The sequence below is a fragment of the Vulpes vulpes genome, chromosome 2 (genome assembly GCF_048418805.1).
Source record: "Vulpes vulpes isolate BD-2025 chromosome 2, VulVul3, whole genome shotgun sequence".
Lineage (NCBI taxonomy): Eukaryota > Metazoa > Chordata > Mammalia > Carnivora > Canidae > Vulpes > Vulpes vulpes.
This window is the reverse complement of record NC_132781.1, coordinates 37,116,278-37,138,475: the sequence shown is the minus strand read 5'-3', so window position 1 is coordinate 37,138,475 and position 22,198 is coordinate 37,116,278. Positions and strand designations below refer to the sequence as shown.

General features: G+C 41.9%; 1 protein-coding gene across 18 annotated transcripts in view; it reads left to right on the top strand.

The window, feature by feature from the left end:
- SYNRG (synergin gamma) overlaps positions 1-19,367 on the top strand; it is an 85,773-nt gene extending 66,406 nt beyond the window's left edge. For 10 of the 18 annotated variants that reach the window (XM_025996112.2, XM_025996115.2, XM_025996114.2 and 7 more), the window contains 6 exons: positions 463-516; positions 1,022-1,118; positions 3,613-3,761; positions 17,152-17,262; positions 17,625-17,660; positions 18,702-19,367. In XM_025996112.2, coding sequence (XP_025851897.1) covers positions 463-516; positions 1,022-1,118; positions 3,613-3,761; positions 17,152-17,262; positions 17,625-17,660; positions 18,702-18,833 — 579 coding nt within the window. In that variant the 3' untranslated portion in view covers positions 18,834-19,367. The remainder of the gene's footprint in view (positions 1-462; positions 517-1,021; positions 1,119-3,612; positions 3,762-17,151; positions 17,263-17,624; positions 17,661-18,701) is intronic. The other 8 variants (XM_072747678.1, XM_072747677.1, XM_072747676.1 and 5 more) reach the window with 1 other exon arrangement.
- The last annotated feature ends 2,831 nt before the right edge of the window (positions 19,368-22,198 follow it).

The following is a 22,198-nucleotide window of genomic DNA, read 5'->3' as shown; positions in this document are numbered from 1 at the left end:
TAGGGTTCTGGGTGGGGAGTGTGTTCTGGATCTTTATTTGCTGCATCTTAGTCCCATGCTCCCTACAGCCAGTGCATGAATGCTTCTCCTAGCCCCTCCTTGTCATTCATAAGCACGCAGTGTCCTGGCAGTGGGAAGGGGGAAGCCGGTGGCTCTTATACCAAACATCTGCGTGCTGAGTTCCTTTGAAGAAGTTTACACTATTACTAGAACAAACAAGGCAACATTTACAAAGGGAAGCTGCTTCCAAATGTTTCCCCCTCAGATTCACAGACCCTGTGCTCACAAGTTACACATATTAGTAATTTTCAGTAGTCACTAGTGGTTTCAAAAGATAACCCACGATTGAAGTAGAGTGGTTTGAATAAAAAGGAACGCCTTCCAATGCTCTTTAAATTGCCAGAAATCATTGAGGATTCCAGCCTTCCTTGTTCAATCCAGTTCTTGTTATAAATTTCACAGGAGAATGAGAGATATGCATATGAATGGCAGAGGTGCCTGGGGAGTGCTCTAGATGTAAGTATGTTACTTTTGTGGTGCTCACATGTATGTAAGTGCTGTCTTGTGCCATTTTGCCTTCTTTTTGGTTCATTCGAATGGACAGAGGAAACTGAGGAGAGCCCTCCCTCAATGGCCTCATGCAAAGGGAAGCTCTATGGAAAGTCCTACATCTTAAGGGAGGCTTCTTTCACATTTATGATAGCAAACACTAGCTCATTGGTCACTTGTGCCCTCACTTGTCACTGTGTTGAAAAAATAACAAGATGACATCATTAACGTTGCCTAAATTAAAATAACATTTAAACTAAAGAACCTCTATCTTATCCAAAGAAGTGGAGGATTGTTTCTTCAAAGTTAAAATTAAGTTCACAGATTCATGTCAGCACAGTCGTCTATGTATATCAGTCTGTCACGTTCTTTCACACCCCCTGGCTTCTCCCTTGGGTTTTCTACAAGTAGGAAATTGATTTGCAAGGACTTTTCTCAATTGTATAAGGTGATTTGATTTCATTTCTCTTAGGTCATTAAGAAGGCAAATGATACGTTAAACGGAATCAGTAGTAGTTCTGTGTGCACAGAAGTAATTCAGTCAGCTCAAGGCATGGAATATTTACTGGGTATGTTCTTTGGTGTTTTACTTATTCAAAATCGTGACACTTCATAGTATTTTTAGTTTTCCCTTATGTTAAGTATTTTAATCTGGATCTTTCAAGCTATGTATGACTTCACTAAGTAGCATCTGCATTTATAGGTAAGATGCCTAAGTCACAGACAGAAACAGCTATTTGACCTAAGGTATCTGTGGTGGAGTTTCTCCATCCTTCTATGCATACTAGCAACAATGTAAAATTGTGTCTGTGTTACTGGTCTATCAAAGAACCTGAACTAGATGAGGCATTAGAATGAAATCCTTGTGGGGTACCTGGGTTGCTCAGTGGTTGAGAGTCTACATTCCACTCAGGTCGTGATCCCAGAGTCCTGGGATGGAGTCCTGCATCGGGCTCCCCCAGGGAGCCTTCTTCTCCCTCTGCTTATGTCTCTGCCTCTCTCTCTGTGTCTCTCATGAATAAATAAATAAAATATATTAAAAAAAATGAAATCCTGGTGGGGGCATCAGGGTGGCTCAGTTGTTTACACATCTGACTCTTGATCTCAGCGAAATTCTTGGGTCTCCAGTTAATGCCTTACCTTGTTCATGCTCTGTCGATTCTTCGTCTTTACCGCTTAATCACATCACAAATTCCTTACCTTCCTGACCATCTTCAGCTGTTAAATGTCCCAGTCTCCATACAATCCAGTGCTCCTCTCCTCCGGAAGTTTACACATGGCCCGTGGCCCATGCCAGAGCCCCATGCACTGGGCCCTAATCATCTTCAGATCTCTGCTCAGGTGTCATCTGCTGAGTGAGAGCTTCCTTGGCCTCCTTTTCCCAAAACTGTGTCCCCTCACCCCACCCGGGCACTCCCTGTCCCTTTCCCTGCTTGAGCTATCCTTTGCTCTGTCACCTTCAATAGCTTGTATATTTTACCTATTCTTGCTTATGACCTGCTTCCCTCCCCTGGAATGAACCTCCAAGAAGGGAGAGATTTGGTCTTTTTTGTTCCCCGCTATGTCTCTACCACCCAGACTAGTGCCTGGCACATGAAAGTCACTCAGACATTCACCTGACGAGTGGATAGTGAAGGAATGCGGTCTCTCCTTCATTTCTGTCACCTCTCTAGCTCCTCTCTCCTGCTCAGACAGGCACAGTCCTACTGCTCAAACAGACCAGCTAGGAGGGCGCCTGTCTGTCCTTCTCTAGATTTCTTCCTATATTTGAAAGACTGTCTTAGAGCCCCCTCACTTGGCTCGGGGGTAGACAGTAATTCCTGGCCTCCCTCTGAGGACAGAAGAAGAAAAGCCTGGTGTTGTTCCCCAGCTGGTGATGTCCCGTGCTGAAGACCCCTGGAATTCTTCCAGTCTTCTCCTCTAGAGGCTCAGGGGAAGGTTGGGGATGTGTCTGGTGGCTGTCCTTAGAAAGTGAAGATACTGGGCAGCCCGGGTGGCTCAGCAGTTTAGCGCCACCTCCGACCCAGGGCATGGTCCTGGAGACCAGGGATCGAGTCCTACATTGGGTTCCCTGAATGGAGCCTGCTTCTCCCTCTGCCTATGTCTCTGCCTCTGTGTGTGTGTGTGTGTTTCTCATGAATAAATAAATAAAATCTTTAAAAAAAAAAAAAAAAGAAAGTGAAGATACTTGGCACCTCTCATCCTGGCTTGAAGAATTCAGCCACAATTCAGAAACCACAGGAGAAGAACCATCCTGTGTTAAGTATATATAAAAGATGCATGAAGCCACAGAGTTAGTAAATCGTTGTGCATTAGAAAACTGAGATGCTTCTTAGTTACTTTGTGATGATATTGACATTCAGATTCTTTTAGGCTTTTGATGTTCCCATTTTCACCCAGTTTGATGGGATTTCCCAAACTTAAACAGATGGATTTAAAAAGAAGCCAGGACGGAGATCCCTGGGTGGCTCAGTGGTTTGGTGCCTGCCTTCAGCCGGGGGCATAATCCTGGGGTCCCAGGATCGAGTCCCACATCAGACTCCCTGCATGGAGCCTGCTTCTCCTTCTGCCTGTGTCTCTGCCTCTCTCTCTCTCTCTTTCTCTCTCTCTCTGTGTCTCTCATGAATAAATAAATCTTTAAAAAATAATAAAAAATTTAAAAAGCCAGGAAAAAAAATTAGTTAATATTTACATGGTGTCTTTTGTTCTATGGGCACAGTTCTAAGCCTTTTACAGTCTTAACCCATTTAATCCTCTTTGGCAAGGTACCTTTATTACCCCCATTTCACAGATAAAGAAAGTGAGGTCCAGAGAAGTTATGTCCAGGGTTACACAGCTAGTAAGTGGCAGAGCTGAGATTTGAACCCAGGTAATATAGCTGTGGTCTGTGCTCTTATCAGTAAGCTATATTGCAGCACCGTGTAGATGGGTCCCAAGGAGTAATGTTTAGTTTGCAGACACAGTCCATGTTTCCAGCTAAGATATCAGCAAACAATAGTCCTGCCCTATGCTGCCCATCTCTCTCTGTATTTCTGTCCCTCACTCTACTCTCTCACCCTGTAGGTGTTGTTGAGGTGTACAGGGTGACCAAGCGTGTGGAGCTGGGGATAAAAGCCACTGCAGTGTGCAGTGAGAAACTCCAGCAGCTGCTGAAGGACATTGATAAAGTATGGAATAACCTCATTGGCTTCATGTCCCTGGCCACGCTCACGGTAAGCCCATTAGATATTCACTTGCTTTTCCTCCCAGGATCCTCAGAGGTAAAGCGAAGTGTACGTTCCTGTGGTGGCGCTTACTGAAGATTGAAGGTGAGGTGCCCACTGGATTGTGTTACGTTGAAGGAAGGAGATAATTGTACAATTAGCTGAAAAGCACCAGCTTGGCTTCTCCATTAGCCCGCAGGCCTGTGGTGCCCACATAAACTAAGAGTATGGGGAAAGCATCTACTCTGTCAACATCTTTCTTCTTTTTAAAAAATTTTATTGATTTAAGTCATCTCCACACCCAACTTGGGGCTCAGACTCACAGCCCTGAGATCAGGTATCGCATGCTCTTCCACCAGAGCCAGCCAGGCGCCCGCCCTGTCTGCATCCTTCTTAAGTCACATACATATACACACATTTTGCAGAGCATCAGTGTGAGTTCTTCTGTTTGCTCTTCTAGTTCCTTCTGGTCCCATGTGTGTCCTTTTACTATATGTGCTGCCAAAGCGAGCACCATGTGTGTCCTTATTCATTCATTCATTCATTTGTGTGTGTGTGTGTGTGTGTGTGTGTCCTTTTTATTTTATTTTATTTTATTTTATTTATTTTATTTTATTATTTATTTTATTTTTGTGTGTGTGTCCTTTTAAAAAGCTGTGCAACATCTTGCTGCTGTCCTGTGGTTCATTTAGTCTTTTTACTTTTCTAGGTGCTTGAATTATTTCCATTTCTTCCTGTTATGAGTAGTTCTACTCTGAATATCATTAAACAAATGACTGTCCTCTCAGGGCTATAGTTCATCCAAGTGGAATAAAAAGTCAGAACGTGTGTTTGCACATGTACGTGCATGTGTTCATATATAGCTATTGTTACTTTTAGTATATGGCTTTCCAGAGAGCCTGGGCCAGCTGGCAGTGCTTCCAACAATATGTAAGTGTACTTTTTTTACACTGTGTTCCAGCTTTCTTTGTCCGCTTCTTCATTTTGCAAGTGTGTAGTGAGTCCCTTAAAGTGTTTTTTTGTTTGTCTTGTTTTTAAAGATTTTAAGTAATCTCTACACCCATTGTGGGGCTTGAATTTACAACCCCAAGTTCAAGAATCACGTACTCTATGGACTGAGCCAGCCAGGCTCCCTGCTCAAAGTGTTTTTATATTTCATTCATTTTGTAGAGGCTATGCAGTATTCCAAATGATAATTTACTCTATTTCCTTTATGTGTAAATTGATTATCTGTTTTGACCGTTTGACCATCTATTCAATGAAATATGGTTATTGACCTTACATATTTCATATTTGTTTTTTTTTTTTAATTTTTTTTTATTTATTTATGATAGTCACACAGAGAGAGAGAGAGAGAGGCAGAGACACAGGCAGAGGGAGAAGCAGGCTCCATGCACCGGGAGCCTGACGTGGGATTCGATCCCGGGTCTCCAGGATCGCGCCCTGGGCCAAAGGCAGGCGCCAAACCGCGGCGCCACCCAGGGATCCCCATATTTCATATTTGTAATAGATTTATATATATACACAAACAAACATAGACTGGTAAGCTTATATCTGTTCTTTTCTTCATCTTCTCTTCCCTTCGTTTTCCATTTCATTGAGCAAAACTATTTTATATATTCATACCTATTCAATTTGTCTCTGATAATATCCTTTATTTCACAATAGTCAGAAATTTATCTTTCTTCCACAGCTGGAATAAATATGCCATTCCATTTTCTTCCTTCCTTTCTTTTTTCCCTCGCATATAACTGTGTGGCCCATCTGAGCGGGACCACAGCCAGGTTGTAGGAAGCAGTTCTTACTGCGCAGTGCTGATAGCCAGACGGATACCAGCTCTCCCAACAACATGCCTTAAACAGCACATCTTCCCACCATTGTTATGTTGCTTCTGGTTTGTAATATTAAGTTCTTAAAGAGTTTAAATCATTTCCAAAAATCTCTATTTTGTTCCCTTGGACTATTTTTCAATTTATAACCTAAAATCATATGGTTTGGGTAATTATTTTTAAAAAACACAGTTCCAGCCAGTACAATAAGAAATGAAGTATAAATATTTGAAAAGAGATAAAATTATACTTATTTGGTGATATGAAATACATAAATCTGAATTCAAGAGGTTAAATTTATTGAGTTTGGCAAAAATTCATAGCGTTCTTACATATTAACAGTAGCTAGAAAGTATAATAAAAATGAGAACCTCATTTTTTTTAATGTTATTAAATCAGTCAGGTCCTTATCACTTCTGACCTCATAGCTAGAGTTGCTGGTTCGTTTCGTTATCCCCTATCAATCTGCTCTGCATGCCCTACCAGCCTGTTCTTTCTGAAATGTAAGTCTGGTCATGTTATTGAAATCACATTTAAAATCCTGCAGTGGGCTCTCTAGAGTCTTCAGGATCAAGTTTCAACTCCTTAGCTCAGTACATAAGGCCTTTTCCATCCGTTGGGCTGCCTGCCTTTGCCTCTCTTTCTCTGTTAGGCTGCTTTTCCCTCTGGACTCTGCATCACTTCCCCCAAAAGACATTCCAGTAAGCCCTTCAGTGTGAATTCAGTGCCCTTCCTGTGTGTGTCCACAGCACATCACATTTCTCTGTCTTAGCACTTACCACACTTGTTGATAATCGTGTGTTTACTTGTTTCCTGCCCACTAGGTTGTCTGCTCCTTAACAGCCAGACTGTGTCCTCTATTTCTTTGTGTTCTAACACAGTGTTTGATGGGACTTTGTACTTTTTGTGTTATATACTTTTGAACCTTCCAGTTTTTTTCAAAATAGATACGCATTTTTTTATACCTCATAATGTTAATAACTGGTTTAAATGTTTTAAATAAATGGATAAGAAAAATGAAACATAGGTAAAAGAAGGGAGATAAGATAAAGCCAGGAATGAAGTTAAATATACAAAAGTATGTGCTTTTGAAGTGCTTCCTTTTGCTAGTGTTGAGCTGTACAGTTAGTTGACTTTACTCTTTCTAGGAATTGATATAAACAAGACATGATGAATTCCTCGATTCACTGTGTTCATAACATAAAATAAACCCACTACTCAGGAGATGCATAATTTTATTCCTGATACTGATACTGATACCGGAAGGAATTTCTTTTATGGGCTTTATAAAGAGGAAACTAATGTAACCTACGTTATCTTCAACATTCTTTCAGCAAATAAAGCAATAGGTTTCACTGAGCAAAATATTTCATTTTTTACTTAATAATAAACCCAGTTTTTGTTTGGCTTGCTTATTGGAATCCTAATGGTATTGATGTGGTAAAATGGGGACTATATTTATTAAGAAGTATAAAATGGTATCACCCTAAAAAGGGTATTTAGCAATATACTTTTCCCCTGTCTGTGAACTCCTTAAGGACAAGGACCAAGACTACATTTTATTCATTTTTTGTTCTCTATTTTCTGTACATTTTTCCCCTGTTTGTATCCCAGGACTAGAGGGCAGCTTAAGAGCCTCCATTTAGATTTCCATTTAGATTGTAAAATTTCCATTTAGATTGTAAATGGAATCTTTCCATTTAGATTGTAAAATTTTTTGTTTTGGTGGCAGTTTCTCGTGTAATTAATGCTTTGAAAACTAGATTTCTATACAAATCTTCAACTCAGGGGCACCTCGGTGGCCCAGTCATTTGAGGGTCGACTCGGTTTCAGCTCTGGTCATGATCTCTGGATCATTCTCTCTCTCCATTCCCCTCTCTAGCTTGCAGGTATGCTCTCTAAATAAATAATTAAAATCTTTAAAGAAAAACAACCTTCAAATCACCTACCCATCTCTTCTCTTCTGGTGCTGGTAGAAAAAGATGGCTGCAATAGCAAAGCATCTTTCTTTGTCATGAGCTCTTTGAAGGAAAGTTATCATGAAAGACCAGGTGTATTAACCAAGCTCCTATGTGTTAATCCTTTTCAATTTGGGGCAAAGGATAATTGAGGAAAATCCTGGCTTGGATAGCTATCGAGTATTTACTTCTTAAGGTAGCTACTGTCACTGGGTGAAGCCATTTTCATCCTTGTATATCATCTCAGACTTCCAAGCTCCCCCAGTTGCTCATGAGACAGGCTTGCCTTCTAGACTGCCCCTCTTTCCTCTAGAAAAATACAAAAATCTGTTATACCATTCAGTAAATTGTGTTACTTAAACCATTGAACAAGCTTTGACAAATTCACACCCCAAATAACCAATGCCCATATAAAGATACAGGATATCCCATCATTCCAGAAGGTTTCCTTATGCTAATTCTTTGTCATCATCCCACTCAGAGGTTATAATCCCTATTCTGATTTTTTTTTTTTTATACCAAGGATTAATTTTGTTCAGACCTTTTTAAAGAAGCAATAGCAGGTGCCTCTCTGGTTCAGTTGGTAGAGCATGCAACTCTTTTTGTTAGTTTTTGTTTTAAGATTTATTTATTTATTTTAGAGAGCACACACATGTGCAAGTCGAGGGAGGGAGGGGCAGAGGGACAGAATCTTCAAGCAGACTTCCTGCTGAGTGTGGAGCCTGATGCGGGGCTCAGTCCCAGGACCCTGAAATCAGAACCTGAGCCAAAACCAACAGTCAGATGCCCAACTGACTGAGCCACCCAGGTGCCCCAAGCACATGACTCTTAATCTCAGGGTTGTAAATTGGAGCTTCATGTTGAATATAGGGATTATTTAAAAATAAAATCTTTTAAAACAAAACAAAAAACGTTATAGAATTTGCTCTTTTTTTTAAATTTTTATTTATTTATTCATGAGAGACACAGAGAGAGAGAGAGAGAGAAAGAGGCAGAGACACAGGCAGAGGGAGAAGCGGGCTCCATGCAGGGAGCCTGATGTGGGACTCGATTCTGGGTCTCCAGGATCAGGCCCTGGGCTTAAGGTGGTACTAAACTGCTGAGTCACCCGGGCTGCCCTAGAATTTGCTTTTATGGGGCCCCTGGGTGGCTCAGCAGTTGAGTGTCTGCCTTTGGCCCAGATCATGATCCCGGGGTCCTGAGATCGAGTCCTGCATCGGGCTCCCCACAGGGAGCCTGCTTCTCCATCTGCCTATGCTTCTGCCTCTCTCTCTGTGTCTCTCATGAATAAATAAATAAAATATTTTTTAAAAATTTGCTTTTGTGATATCAAAGAAAGCCTGTTGGGTCTGGTTACCCCCCTAACCTGGAAGTGTTGCCCTGTTCACATATGGTGATTCTAAGCCCTTCAGTGTGGCAGGCAGCAAGTGAGATGAAATGGAAGAGTTGCCAGACATTCATACCCTCTCCTTCAAGCTCCCGTGAAGAACTTTCACATCTAGTATCTGTGTCTAATGAGTGATGTTACCTGACAATTTTTTTTAGACACAGGATAAACAGTATAGAAATCAATTAGTCTGCAACTAGACAATGCAGGAATGCATGCAGATTGTACGTGAGCGCTGCTGAGTACCCATTCCTGTGATTATCCATGCATTTCCAGCTGTAAGTGCCTTTTTCACCAAGTAAGCTGTAAACAGAAAAATAATCCTCCTCTGCTTGGTTATTATTCCTGATTACACCATGTCATTTCCTTTTGATAACTTGTAGGTCTTTGGTCTATAAAACTTAACTTGAATTGCCCACTGCATGAAGAGTAGTACATATTCTCCAGGGGAAGTGTAAGATAGGACTTGTCACAGAGAAACTTTTACTCTAAAAAAAAAAAAAAAAGATGTGATTGTTAATAACCCAAACCAACATCTATGTAGTTCAGTTAGAACAGAACTCTGCAAACTCCAGGGACTCTGGATGGGAGGCTCAGTGCAAAGAAATCATTACAGGACCGAGGTTGTATAGGAGACTTTTGACTCTATACCATTGCTTCATCTTAGGTAGAATTGAAAGTTCCTTAATGAACCAAATAGCCATAGTCAGGCTCTTTGATTCCAATTATAGAGTAGTTTATTTTACACCTAAAACCTGTCAAGCATTGTGCTGTATGCTTTACATTCATTCTCATTTAACCCTGGTAACAGTCCTCAAGGTCAGTAAAATAATCCTATTTTTACAGCTGAAGAAATTAAGGCTCAGAGATGAACCTTGCCTGAAACTGACAAATCAGGGATTTAAATGCACATCATAGTTTGTTTTGTTTGGTTTTTAAGATTTGTTTATGGGGGCCTGCGTGGGGCAGTGGATTAAGCATCTGACTCTTGGTTTCTACTCAGGTCATGATCTCAGGGTTGTGAGATGGAGCCCCATGTCAGTCTCCATGCTCAGTGCAGAGAGTCTGCTCGATATTCATTCTCCCTCCTCCACTGTGTGCACGTGCTTTCACTCTCTCATAAATAAAATCTTTTCAAAAATTAGAAAAATTTCTTTTATACAGCAAGTATGAGAGCATGAGTGTGGGAGGGGGACAAAAGGAGAGGGAGGAGTCGGAAGCAGACTCTGCCCTGAGTGTGAAACCCCACAGGGGGCTCAATCTCCCAGCCTTGAGATCATGAGTTTGAAAAGTCCACTTTTACTGTGTTGGTCCCAGCTTCCAGGATGCTAAAATAAAGACTTGTTTCTTCCATGAAGATATCACGAAACTATTCCCATCAAAAAGCAGCTGCATTGCTTTTCTTCAGTGAAAAAGTCCTGGAATGTTAGTGCTGCATCACACACAGCAGTGGTGCGTGGGGTAAGAAAAGCAAAGTACACAAACCCTGAACTCCAGCTGTGGCTCCCTGATGCTTAGTGAAGCTGAAGTTCTACTGCAGGTTCAGCCTGCCCTTCATGCATGGGCTACAGCCCCCTCTTGTGGTAGAAACATATGCTCCTCTGGGCACAAACTGAAGGAACTGGTTATTTCTCAAGAGGTAAAAATCATCTATTTTAATGATATGAGTGAATTGTTACCTAAGAGTTGAAGCTCAATGAATGTTTGGAACAAAGACAGACTCAGCCCTGGAAAACAAAGAAGAACCGTTCCTGCCGTATAAAATCTACAAAAAGAGATATAGGACTGTTAGTCTCTTAACCTCTAGGCGGTTGAAAATCACTAGGGCTTGGATTCTACTATTTATCCTCAGAATAGTACAAATTCTTTTGTACTTCCTTTCAATGGGAAATAAGCAGTGAATTTCAGACTACTTACTTCCTATTGCTGTGGTATATCAGATCAGTTTATTTTTAATAACGATAGCATTTTTGTGCAAGTATGCACATTGTTTTAGAGACAAAATTTTTTATTTATTCATGAAAGACATGGAGAGGCAGAGAGAGAAGCAGGCTCCCTGTGGGGAGCCCAGTATAGGACTTGACCCCAGGATCACAACCTGAGCCAAAGGCAAACACTCAACCACTGAGCCACCCAGGTACCCCGAGAATCTTCATTATGTTTCTGCATGGCTAACCTCAGTTGACAAGATGATAGGGTAGATAGATGGAATGAGCCACCCCCACCTCCACAAAGATGACCATACCCTAATCCCTGGAACCTGTGAATTTGTTACCTTATGTGATAGGAGGGACTTTACAGAGGTTAAGTGAAGGATCTTTAAATGGGAAATTTGCCCTGGATTATCAGGCATAAGAGTGAGTATGAGAAAAAGCCATATAACAATGAGACCAAAGAGAAAGATTGGCAGATTCTCTGCTATTGGCTTTGAAGATAAAAGCTGGGATGAGGGCAGCCCTGGTGGCTCAGCGGTTTAGCGCCACCTTAAGCCCAGGGCGTTCCTGGAGTCCCAGGATTGAGTCCCACGTCGGGCTCCCTGCATGGAGCCTGCTTCTCCCTCTATCTGTGTCTCTGCCTCTCTTTCTCTCTGTCTCTCTCTGTCTCTCATGAATAAATAAAAGCTTAAAAAAAAAAAAAGCTGGGATGATTCAAGGAATATACAGGTGATCTCAAGAAACTAGACAAGGTAAAGGAACAGATTCTCCCCTAAAATTTCCAGAAAGACTGCTGTGCTATCAGTGTGGACTTTAGAATTCTGACCTCAAGAGCTGTAGAAGAATAAATTTATGTTGTTTTAAACAACTAAATTGTTGCTATTTTGTTATGGCAGCAATAGGAAAAATTAGATGAAACATTGAAACCAAGAATCAAGATGGTTACATCGTGGGATGCCTGGGTGGCTCAGCGGTTTAGCTCCTGCCTTCGGCCCAGGGTGTGATCCTGGAGTCCCGGGATCATGTCCACATGAGGCTCCATGCATGGAGCCTGCTTCTCCCTCTACCTGTGTCTCTGCCTAAGAAAGAAAGAAAGAGGGGGGGGGGGGAGGGAGGGAGGGAGGGAGGGAGGGAGGAAAGAGAAAGAGAGAGAGAGAGAGAAAGAAAGAGAGAGGGGGGGAGGGGGGGGGAGGGAGGAAGGAAGGAAGGAAGGAAGAAAAGGGAGGAAGGGGAGAAAGAAAGGAAAGAAAGAAAGAAAGAAAGAAAAGAAAGAGAAAAGAAAAGAAAGAAAAAGAAGGAAGGAAGGAAGGATAAAGAGAAAGAAAAGAGAGAGAAAGAAAGAGAAAGAAAGGAAGAAGGGGAGGAAGGGAGAAAGAAAAGGAAGGAAGGAAGGAGAAAGAAAAAGAAAAGAGAGAGAAAGAGGAGAGAGAGAAAGGAAAGAAAGAAAGAGAGAAAGGAGAGAAAGAAAGGAGGAAGGGAAGGAAGGGAGAAAGAAAGAAAGAAAGAAAGAAAGAAAGAAAGAAAGAAAAAGAAAAAAGGAAGGAGAAAGAAAAAGAAAAGAGAGAGAAAGAAAGAGGAGAGAGAGAAAGAAAGAAAGAGAGGGAAGGAGGGAGGGAGGAAGGAAGGAAGAAAGGAAGAAAGAAAAAGGAGAGAGAGGAGAGAGAGAGAAGAGAGAACGAAAGAAGGAAGGAAGGAAGAAAGAAAAGAAAGAAAGAAGAAAAAGAAAAGAAAGAAAGATGGTTACATTGTAACTCAAACCCAAGGTCTAGAATTGCTTGTGGAACTTTGTCTAGATCATTTTTTGCATTAGTCTAGGCTAACTAGCTGGGTTTCTGCTGTGCAAATAACTCCCCCCAGCGTGTTACTGATGATGTAAAACAACAGAGCTGCAGGTTCATCTCAGGTTGGAGGATCCCTGGGAACAGGTCCTCCTCACTCAGGGATCTAGGTTGGCAAAGCCTCCACCACTTGGAGAATGGCTGATCACAATGGAATGTTAAGGGAACGTGTCTAACGGCACATGGAGCTTGAGGCTTCCTCCCAGAAGTAACACATGTAACTCATGATCACAGTCTGTTGATGGTGCATGTTACATGACTGTGCATAATTTAAGGGAATAGGAAATGCCCATCTTACCATTTGTCCGGAAGAATTATAATGAGGATGTTTGTAAAGAACACGGATTACTACCAAATTTTTCTTCCTTAGTACTGATTTTCTTGGATACCATTTGAGCTATTTATTGTTAGCTATAAGACTCAGGATAATATATCCCAGTCTGACTTTGGGACTCACTGTATGTGGATCATTTGTACCTATAACTACTTTTTAAAATCTTTACTAAATGCATGAAACATTGGCCAATTAATGTAGATGATGTTCCATTTAAAATGGCCTGTAGAGGGCATAACTTCTTACAGAATTAGGGCCATGGACTATTACACTGTTGCCATGTACTACAACACCCCTGCTCATAGTTGTCTATTTATAAAGGTTAATTTTATCATGTGAAAGATGAATTTGACCACAAGATAATTTATGAAACCTTTACGATTTTCACAGGAGATTACAATATGACCTTTTCATTCGCTTTCCTTAGGCCTTTGATAAAGGCCTTTGATATTAAAGAGCTTTTCTTAATTGGATTGATTTCAAAGTTGGGTTTTCCCAGATTCTAATTATTCCTCAAAATAGTCCTTGTTCAGTAACATAATAAATATCTATAACATAGATGTTAGTAGTGCTATTTTTTTAACCTCTTTGAAAAGCTTGTTAGATTTTGTCAAAGTAAATAATTTTAATCATTTAGATCAATTCAGCAAACTTTTTAAAGACTTTATTTATTCATGAGAGACACAGAGAGAGTAGAGGCAGAGAAAGAAGCTGGCTCCTCACAGGGAGCCCGATGTGGGACTCGATCCCAGGGCCTCCAGGATCACACCCTGAGCCAGAGGCAGAAGCTCAACTGCTGAGCCACCCAGGCGTCCCATTTTCAGCAAACTTTTTATATATCTCTCAGGGTCCCAGCAGCAACTGAGGAAGGTATATAGGACAAATGAAATTGTTAACCATTTTATAGATGACAGACTTGGGCAGCAAACAAATTGTAGTACAACCTGCTTCTAGATTTGACCAGAGTTGGCCATGGTTGCACTAGAAAAGAAAAATTATTGTCTGGCTTGGTTAAAGCTGTGTAGGTTCACTTCATGGTCAGAGTCCTCATGCACATTTGAAACATCTGCCTCCCCTTTTCTTTGTTTGAGAACTGATGCTTAGTGTGATCTGAATGGATCACACTTCCCTCAATGTGATCTGAATGGATTCAGCTCAGATTAGTTTAAGAAAGGTTTGTGGAACTAATACACAATTTATGATTTCAGATTAGAAAGGGGTGAGGAAGGGTGCCTGGGTGGCTCAGTTGGTTGGGTGTCTGCCTTTGGCTCAGGTCATGATCCTGGGGTCCAGTACTTGATCCTGGGATCAAGTACTGCATTTGGCTCCCTGCTCACCAAAAAGTCTGCTTCTCCCTCTCCCTCTGCCCTTCCTCTTTCATGCACACACACATTCTCTCTCAATTAAATCTTTTTTTTTTTTAAGTTTTATTTATTAATCATGAGAGACAGAGAGAGGCAGAAACACAGGCAGAGGGAGAAGCAGGCTCCATGCAGGGAGCCCGACGTGGGACTCGATCCCGGGTTTCCAGGATCATGCCCTGGGCTGAAGGCGGCATTAAACCGCTGAGCCACCTGGGGGCTACCCGTATATCTTATTATTTATAAAGTATATCAACAAAAATTTATAATAAGCTCACGTACATATATGTGTTTGTATGTGTATAAATACTTGTACATATGTTTGCATTTTTTTTCCTTTGGCAAGTCCATTCTTAATGGTGGAGTGGGGGGTGATTTTGCCCCCAAATTGGCCAAAGATTCTGCTTAACTTCCTCCAGTGCAGAGGGCAGGCCCCACAACATAGAATTACCCAACTTAAAATGCCAGTGGTGCCAAATTTGAGAAATCTCTGCTCTAGGGCACATAAAAGCAAAATTAATTGGTTTACGTATATCTAAAACTTCTTCGTATTAAGAATATAATTCTTCTGGGTTCTTGGCTGGCTCAGTCAGTAGAGTGTGCCACTATTGATCTCAGGGTTGTAAGTTCAAGCCTCATATTGGATTTGGATGTAGAAATTACTTAAAAATAAAATCTTAAAAAAGAACACAACTCTTCTGAAATCTTTTTTTTTTTTTTTTCTCATTTTGTTTTGGCTTTATACTTCAAGTGTTTTTCTCAATTGAAGGATAACTTATAGTAAAATGCACAAATCTTGAATATATAGTTAAATCAGTTTTAACAAATCCCTTTAGCCTTGTAAGCCCACACCCCATCAATATATGGCGTGTTTTCATCACTTCTTAAAGTTCCCTCTTTGCCGTGGTCTGATTCCAGAAATAAGCACTGATCTATTTTCCATAGACTTTTATCACCACAGAGTTGGTTGTTCTAGAAATTTATATAAAATTATATAGTATATATAGGTTCTTGTGTCTGGCTTCTTAGCATGTTTTAAAAATTTATCTGCATTGTTGTGTGTATCAATTTGATCCCTTTTATCAGTGAGTACTGTTCCATTGTATTGATATACTGTGAATTTTTATTTATAGACACATGCTATTTCCAGCTTGGCTAATGTGAATAGTTACTATAAACACTTTTTGTACAAAACTTTTGATAACATGTTTTCATTTCTCTTGGATAAATATCAAGGTGTAGAAATGCATATAAGATCATATAGTAGATACATATTTTAACTTTTAAGAAATGAATTTTCAGGGTACCTGGTTGGCTCCATCAGTCAAGAGACTGACGCTTGATTTCAGCTCAGATCTTGGTCTCAGGGTTGTAAGTTCAAGCCCCACTGGGCAGCGTAGAGCCGACTTAAAAAAAGAAGAAAAAGAAGTAGTGAATAGCTTTCCAGGGGCACCTGGCTGACTTAGTAGAGCATGTGACTCTTGATTTTGGGGTCATGAATTCGTGCTCCATGTTGGGTGTAAATATTACAATGAATGAATGAATGAATTTTTATTAAAAAAAGAAATTAACAGCTTTCCAAAGTTGGGACCTGTCCTGTTAATCATTGGACTACACTCCATATTTCACAGATTTGTTGTTAGGAAGAAATTAGATAATACATGTGAAGAGCTTAGTGTGGTGCCTAGCAAGTAAGGGCTTGACTGATAAATAGCTGTATTGAGATTTATTCTCTCTAGTTGATAACTTCTGAATCTCATAGTCTTGAGCACTAGGCTATGGATCCATCTTCCTGCATATATAACATCAGAACTTGGCCATCCCACAGGTAGCTTCGACTCTACATATATCAAACTGAGCTCTCATCCCCAGCCCTAAACATAGGTCTCCCGTCCTATGCCTTATTATGGCGAATCCTGTTGGCTAGACAGGCCTCTCCCCTTCTTACACATCTCACACATCACTCAAGCTTTTTCAGGCAACCGTTTCTCTCTGTCCCCCACTGTTGCTTCCCTAGAACTTTCTTCACTCTCTCCTGGATCACTTATGTCGTAACTGAGGCCCATACCTGGAGATTGCCATCTGCAGCTCTTTGCCTACACTGCCATCAGAGGGAACTGTCCGAATACAGACTTGCTCCTGTTGTAGTCCCGTTAGAACCCTCAGTGGCTTCCCAAGATAAGGTCTCTTCTATTCCTTCAAGGCCTTCGTGCTACAATTCCATCTGCTACCTCCTTTCATAAGCTTGGCTCCCACCCTTAGATTTCTTCCCATAGCCGATTTGCTTAGAGGCCTCTGCCTGTGCTGCTTGTTCTTCAGAGAACAAATACCATACTCTCTCTTACCTCACCTTTCCCCGTCCCCTTCACCTCGCATATCCCTATGGAAACCTCAGCCAAGCTGTTTCTGAGTGCCAGGAAACCTCCTCTGCCATCAGGCACTTTTTCCCTTGGGTTGGAGTAAGTGCCTCTGACCCCATGTGCCCTAGGATGGCTTTTGTGGCACTGTGCTGCTTGATGCCCACCTGGCCCCCACCCTAGACTGTGCATTCTCCAGGACAGGGACCTTTTTTGCTCATGCCAGCATCCCTAACACCTAGAACACAGTGGGGACTCAGTAAATGGGAAATTGAATAATTGTATTGATGGTATCAGAGTTTACTTAATTTCTGCTAGACCTATTGGAGATGAGTGATAGGGAATGCAGACAGCAGCATTTGGAATTGCTGAGGCCTTACCCATTTGTCTTGTCCTCCTAGCCCGATGAAAATTCACTGGATTTTTCCTCCTGTATGCTACGGCCTGGGATTAAAAATGCTCAGGAACTGGCCTGTGGGGTGTGCCTTTTAAACGTGGACTCCAGAAGCCGGGTAAGTGATGCGCCTTCCCTTCCCCCTGCAGATGGCAAGGTGCTTTCCTCACATGACCTCTGGGAACAACCGCATCTAGCCCACTTCACTGGAAGGTCTGCGACCACAAGCAGGGATTTTTATGAAGCCCTGGAATCTGACCACAAAAGCACTTAGATTCTTATGAAAGGGCAGTGGGGGGAGTCATTGGGTGAATGGGGGCAGTTCTTCCCTTCCCGACAGAATGCTGTGTGCGCTGTGCCCACAGTGCCCTGTGCACACTGGGGTGGTAAAGAGGAGGTCAAACCTCTAAGGCTTTGTTTGGAGGCATGAGGCCCTGTTGTGGGAATTTTGTTGACCTTATGGTTTCAACGTTATTTCAGAAAGAAGAGAAGCCTGCAGAAGAACATCCTAAAAAAGTATGAACCAGTTACACATTATCTTAGCATCTCCATCTCAGTTTTGAGTGTGGAAAGCAAATCCACTGCCATCCTGAAGTGTTCTGACCGTGAATCCTTTACTGAGTCATGTCTGTTCCCATAATGTTTGATTTAACCAACTAGTGCGTCTGTGTGGGTCTGCTTGTGTCTTGTTTGCACGCTTGTAGCTCATAATTGGCTTCTGGTATTGCAGGCATTTTTCTCTGTAAAGAACAAGGTAACATATTGAGCAACTTCTGGAAGACTGGAAGTTGTGACAGAGAATGATATCAAAGAGCATCACAATTCGGCAGTTATCAGACAAAAACAAATATTAGAGTTTTGTTTGTTTACTTGTAGTGCTTTAGAACATCCCCCGAGGACTTGAGGTTAGGACCGGCTGTGTGGGACATACCTATAAGCATGAGTCGTCTGGAAATCATTCTTCTGTGCCTAATAGCTTTATTTTTATAAACCCTGTACCTATTTGGATTTTTAAATTATGTTGATTCAGTTATTAGGTCCCAGTGGCATTAGTCCCCGAGAGTTTTTAATGTTTTGTTTTTTTCCATGAGAGAAATGTAAGCAGTCACAGCAATGTAAGGGATTGCGCGTGTAGTTAAATGCCAGCCTTAGGGGAGGGCTTCCTCCGGCACAGTGAGGGTTAAAAATCATCCAGGACCCTTGGCTATTTTAGTTCCCCGTGTGATGAACACCCACCAGCCAACCTTCTCTCCCCCACCCACCCCCACCCAGCTTCTGTCTGCCCTTTTTCTTTTTTTTTTTTTTCTGCCTTTTATATGAAAGATTTGGCCTTCTTTTGCGAAACTGGGTTTAATGGTAAGGATTTTTTTTTATACCTTTAATTAGCATCAAAAGACCTTCTCCCTTGAATTCTCGTAGCTACCTGTTAAGCTTCTGTGTGTGCGCCAGTGTGGCCTCAGCCTCTGTGACCCGGAGAGTTGCACGTGCCGGTTGCTGACCAGCTCTGTGGTTCAGAAGCAGACTGACGTGTCCCACATATCTGCTTATTTCTGGCAGGCATTCAACTCCGAAACAGACAGCTTCAAGCTGGCCTATGGGGGACACCAGTATCACGCCAGCTGTGCCAACTTCTGGATCAACTGTGTTGAACCCAAACCTCCCGGCCTCATCCTGCCTGACCTGCTCTGAGAAGTTCCTCTATGAAGTACCTACTGGGTTGTGGTTTTTCCCATCACACCCCGTGAGCTGACAGGGACCAGTAGACAGAATGCAGGGACTGCCCTGTTTACCTCCGTGAAGCTTCACGAAGATTCCCCAAGCCCAGAGCAGGGAGAAAGCCACTGCTGAGTCCCCAGCCATTCCTACAGACGACCTTTGTCCCCGGGGTCCTGCTGCCAGTCTCGGGGGTTGGAGGTGAAGTTGCCTTGCCCAGAATGCATGCGGCACCAGAAGTTTGCTAACTTATCTCTTAGTTCTCTTAAGATGTTTGAAAATACGGATCTCGATTTTCTTTATCTGAGGAATGACTTGCTGCTGCAGTATTGAAACTGTGAAGAGTCGATGCTGGAAGAAAAATAAAGTGCTGTTGTAGGACTGGAATCGGCAAGCATGCTGTGAGCCAGTGCTTACTTGTTTCTAGAACACTGTTGTCCTGTGAAGTAGAGGGACTTACCCACATTTATTGTGTCGATGTCAGAAATGAATAAAAATAGGAAATTGTGATTAACTGGACATTCTTTTTATAGGGAAACTTCTACTCCTCTCCATGGGACAAGGGCAGGTAGGTGAGGATAGATTTGCCAACTGGAGCTGCACAACTGAATCAATTCACCCTTGGTTCATTTCTTTCTTTTTTTTTTTTTCTTTTTTTTTTTCCTTGGTTCATTTCAAATACTATCCACTGCAGAAGGCTTTTTCCTCAAAACATGCCTGGGCCCTTTGCAGTGGATGGAGTGTTCATCTTGACAGGCCAAACCCTTGTGTGTCAGGATGAACAGCCTTCCCCTTAGGAGCCTCCATGGAAAACTGGGAACATTTTGTTCAGACAAGATTTGGAAAGGCAACTGATTGAAACCGCTTGGCAGTGGCCTTTGTCCAGATCTCCAAGAATGATGGTGGAGGGGCCAGTGCTGCCCGAGTCCACAGTATCTGATGCGAGAGACCTGAAAGTTCAGGTTAGAAGCAGGAGTTCCCGGCCTCCTTAGGCACATAGTGAGATGGACATTTATGGTAGAGGTACGTGGCTTAGAAGCAGTGGCAGAAAACTGCTCTAAAATAGATGGAATTCTAGAAGGAAAAGGTTCATGCTCGCTATCTGGTATAGGGAGTTTTCTTTCCCACTTAAACTGAATGAATAAAACCAGGAGGAAAAAGAAAAGCCAAGGTTAAGGACTGTGAAGTCCTGGGAACAATCAGGCAACCTGGGGCATACATTTCTCTGAATTGTAAATCATGTGCTTTATGAAGATTTTGAGTCTTGTGTTTCATGTGGTAGGATTTAGGCTCTCTGACCTAGAGTTTGTTTTTATTTATAAACTGAACAAATTAGTTTTGTCTATAAAATTGCTGCTTTACATAACTAGATTATTTTCCCTTCTCAGGACAAAACTTGGAAGGGATTCTATTCTGTTCCATCTTACACCTTTTAGCCTCCATCTTCTCCAAGAAAGGAATAGAATGTTTTCACTAAACAGCTCTTGATGAGGCTCTGCTTTACCTTGCTGTGCCCCGAGTGCAGAGAAGTGAGATGAATCTGCCTCTTTTGCTCCCGATTCATCTGCAGCCAACACCAATGTCTGCATGATTACCCTCGGGGCCTTTGTCCCCCACGAGGCTCTGGGCTCACAGGGTGTTAGTAACGACACAAGCGGGGCCACTTGCTCAGGCTTCCCTGAGCCCTCTGTGCCGCTGCCGCCTGAGCAGCACCTGGTGCATTGTGGCACCAGGATTCCAGCAGGCTTCCCATCCATCTTGTAAATTCCCCAAGAGACCACGGTAACAGGAGCTACCTTTGCTTGCAGTGAGTTCTCCTGGTTTGAATTTACAATGTGGAGGCAGTTTTTGGAAATGCCGTATGAACTATTGTTCTGTCGCACTGGCATGGGTCAGTGACATTTTAAAAAGTATGCTCACCTGCTAACTATAGAATGGTTCCATTCCCAGATTCCAGAATGTAAGTCTAACTGCTGCTGGCCTTCCCAAGTACAAGTACGAGAGGCTTAGTCACTCCATGGGAGGTGCAGAATACAGCAGACGTCAACAGAAAGCCCTGGCTATGAAAAATATCCCCTCCTTTTAATATCTGTTGAGTAGTGGCAGTGTTCACTCACATACCACCAAGAGTGTGGGAATAATACTGCTGCGTTTTCTTTATGTATGCAAGTTTATTCGAATAGCTTGATGTTGCATTCAGCTTCACCTCGGCTCTTATTAGCCAAGAGTCCGGTGTCCTTGGAAACAGTAACCAAGGTTACTTATTTCCTGTCAATTGTGCAGGCGGCTTCGACCTCACTGCCTGAGTGGTGATTAGTAAGCACTTTTCTCTTTCGGTATTGTATTTTGCTTTTAAACATTCGATGGCTGTGTGTAATTTTTGTCTGGACGCGCTTGAGGTAGAAGAGGCACAGGGTGTGCTACTCTCCATGCTTTTTTTCCCCCTGTGGCTACGAGGTAGTACACTATATAGGTTGCATATTTTAAATTGACTATTTTGTACACATGTACATGTTTTTTCTTTAAAGAAGCCTTCTGTTTTTACTTAATGACACGTAATCTCAAGCTTTGGAAAGATTATAGGACCTTTACAGAAATCTGCAATGCTTACTCTGCACTGGGGATCACTACAGAAATTCCCCTAACACTTTCTAGGTCACACACCTTCCTTTGTGACCAGCTAATAAACTCTGGCATTTAGATTAGAAAGGTGTTAGGCTTCTTAAGTACTAAGAATGCTTACTTATATCCCAGTAGTGGTGTCAGCCAAGATTTCTGCAGGAAGTTTTTTTTACCAAGAACATCTGTCACCAAGTGTTCTCTTACTGTAGTACAGTGGTTATTTTTGGACTCTTATCCAAAGACTACAAGACTTGCAGTTTGCCTTTCATACTGGAGAAGCCGTAGCCTCCACCGTCACGTATTGTTTTGTTCTTTTGATTGATTTTTGATCATGTGCTCCTGTAGCATTTATGGGTTCCTCGGAGTTCCCACAGAAACTATTAACTTCATTTTAATTTTCCTATTTAAATGGTGCATGTTTATAAAAGTAAATGGTATGAAACAAGGTAGAATTTGGATGGAGACCATTGCCACAGACCAGGTAAGATCCAGAAAATATAATTTATATAAACATGTTGTAGCCACTGGCATTATATTTATGGCTTCTTGCCAAAATAGGCCAAAAATCTAGAAAATTACTCCATGAATAAGCAAGCTGCAACCTTCCTGGCAACTGAAGTAAAAAAAATAAAGCAGCATCGTGACAAAGCAAGGGCAACCTGATGACTCCCAGCAGTTTGTAAGGAGTGTGGAATAGGGAAGCCCTAACGTGAGTTGTC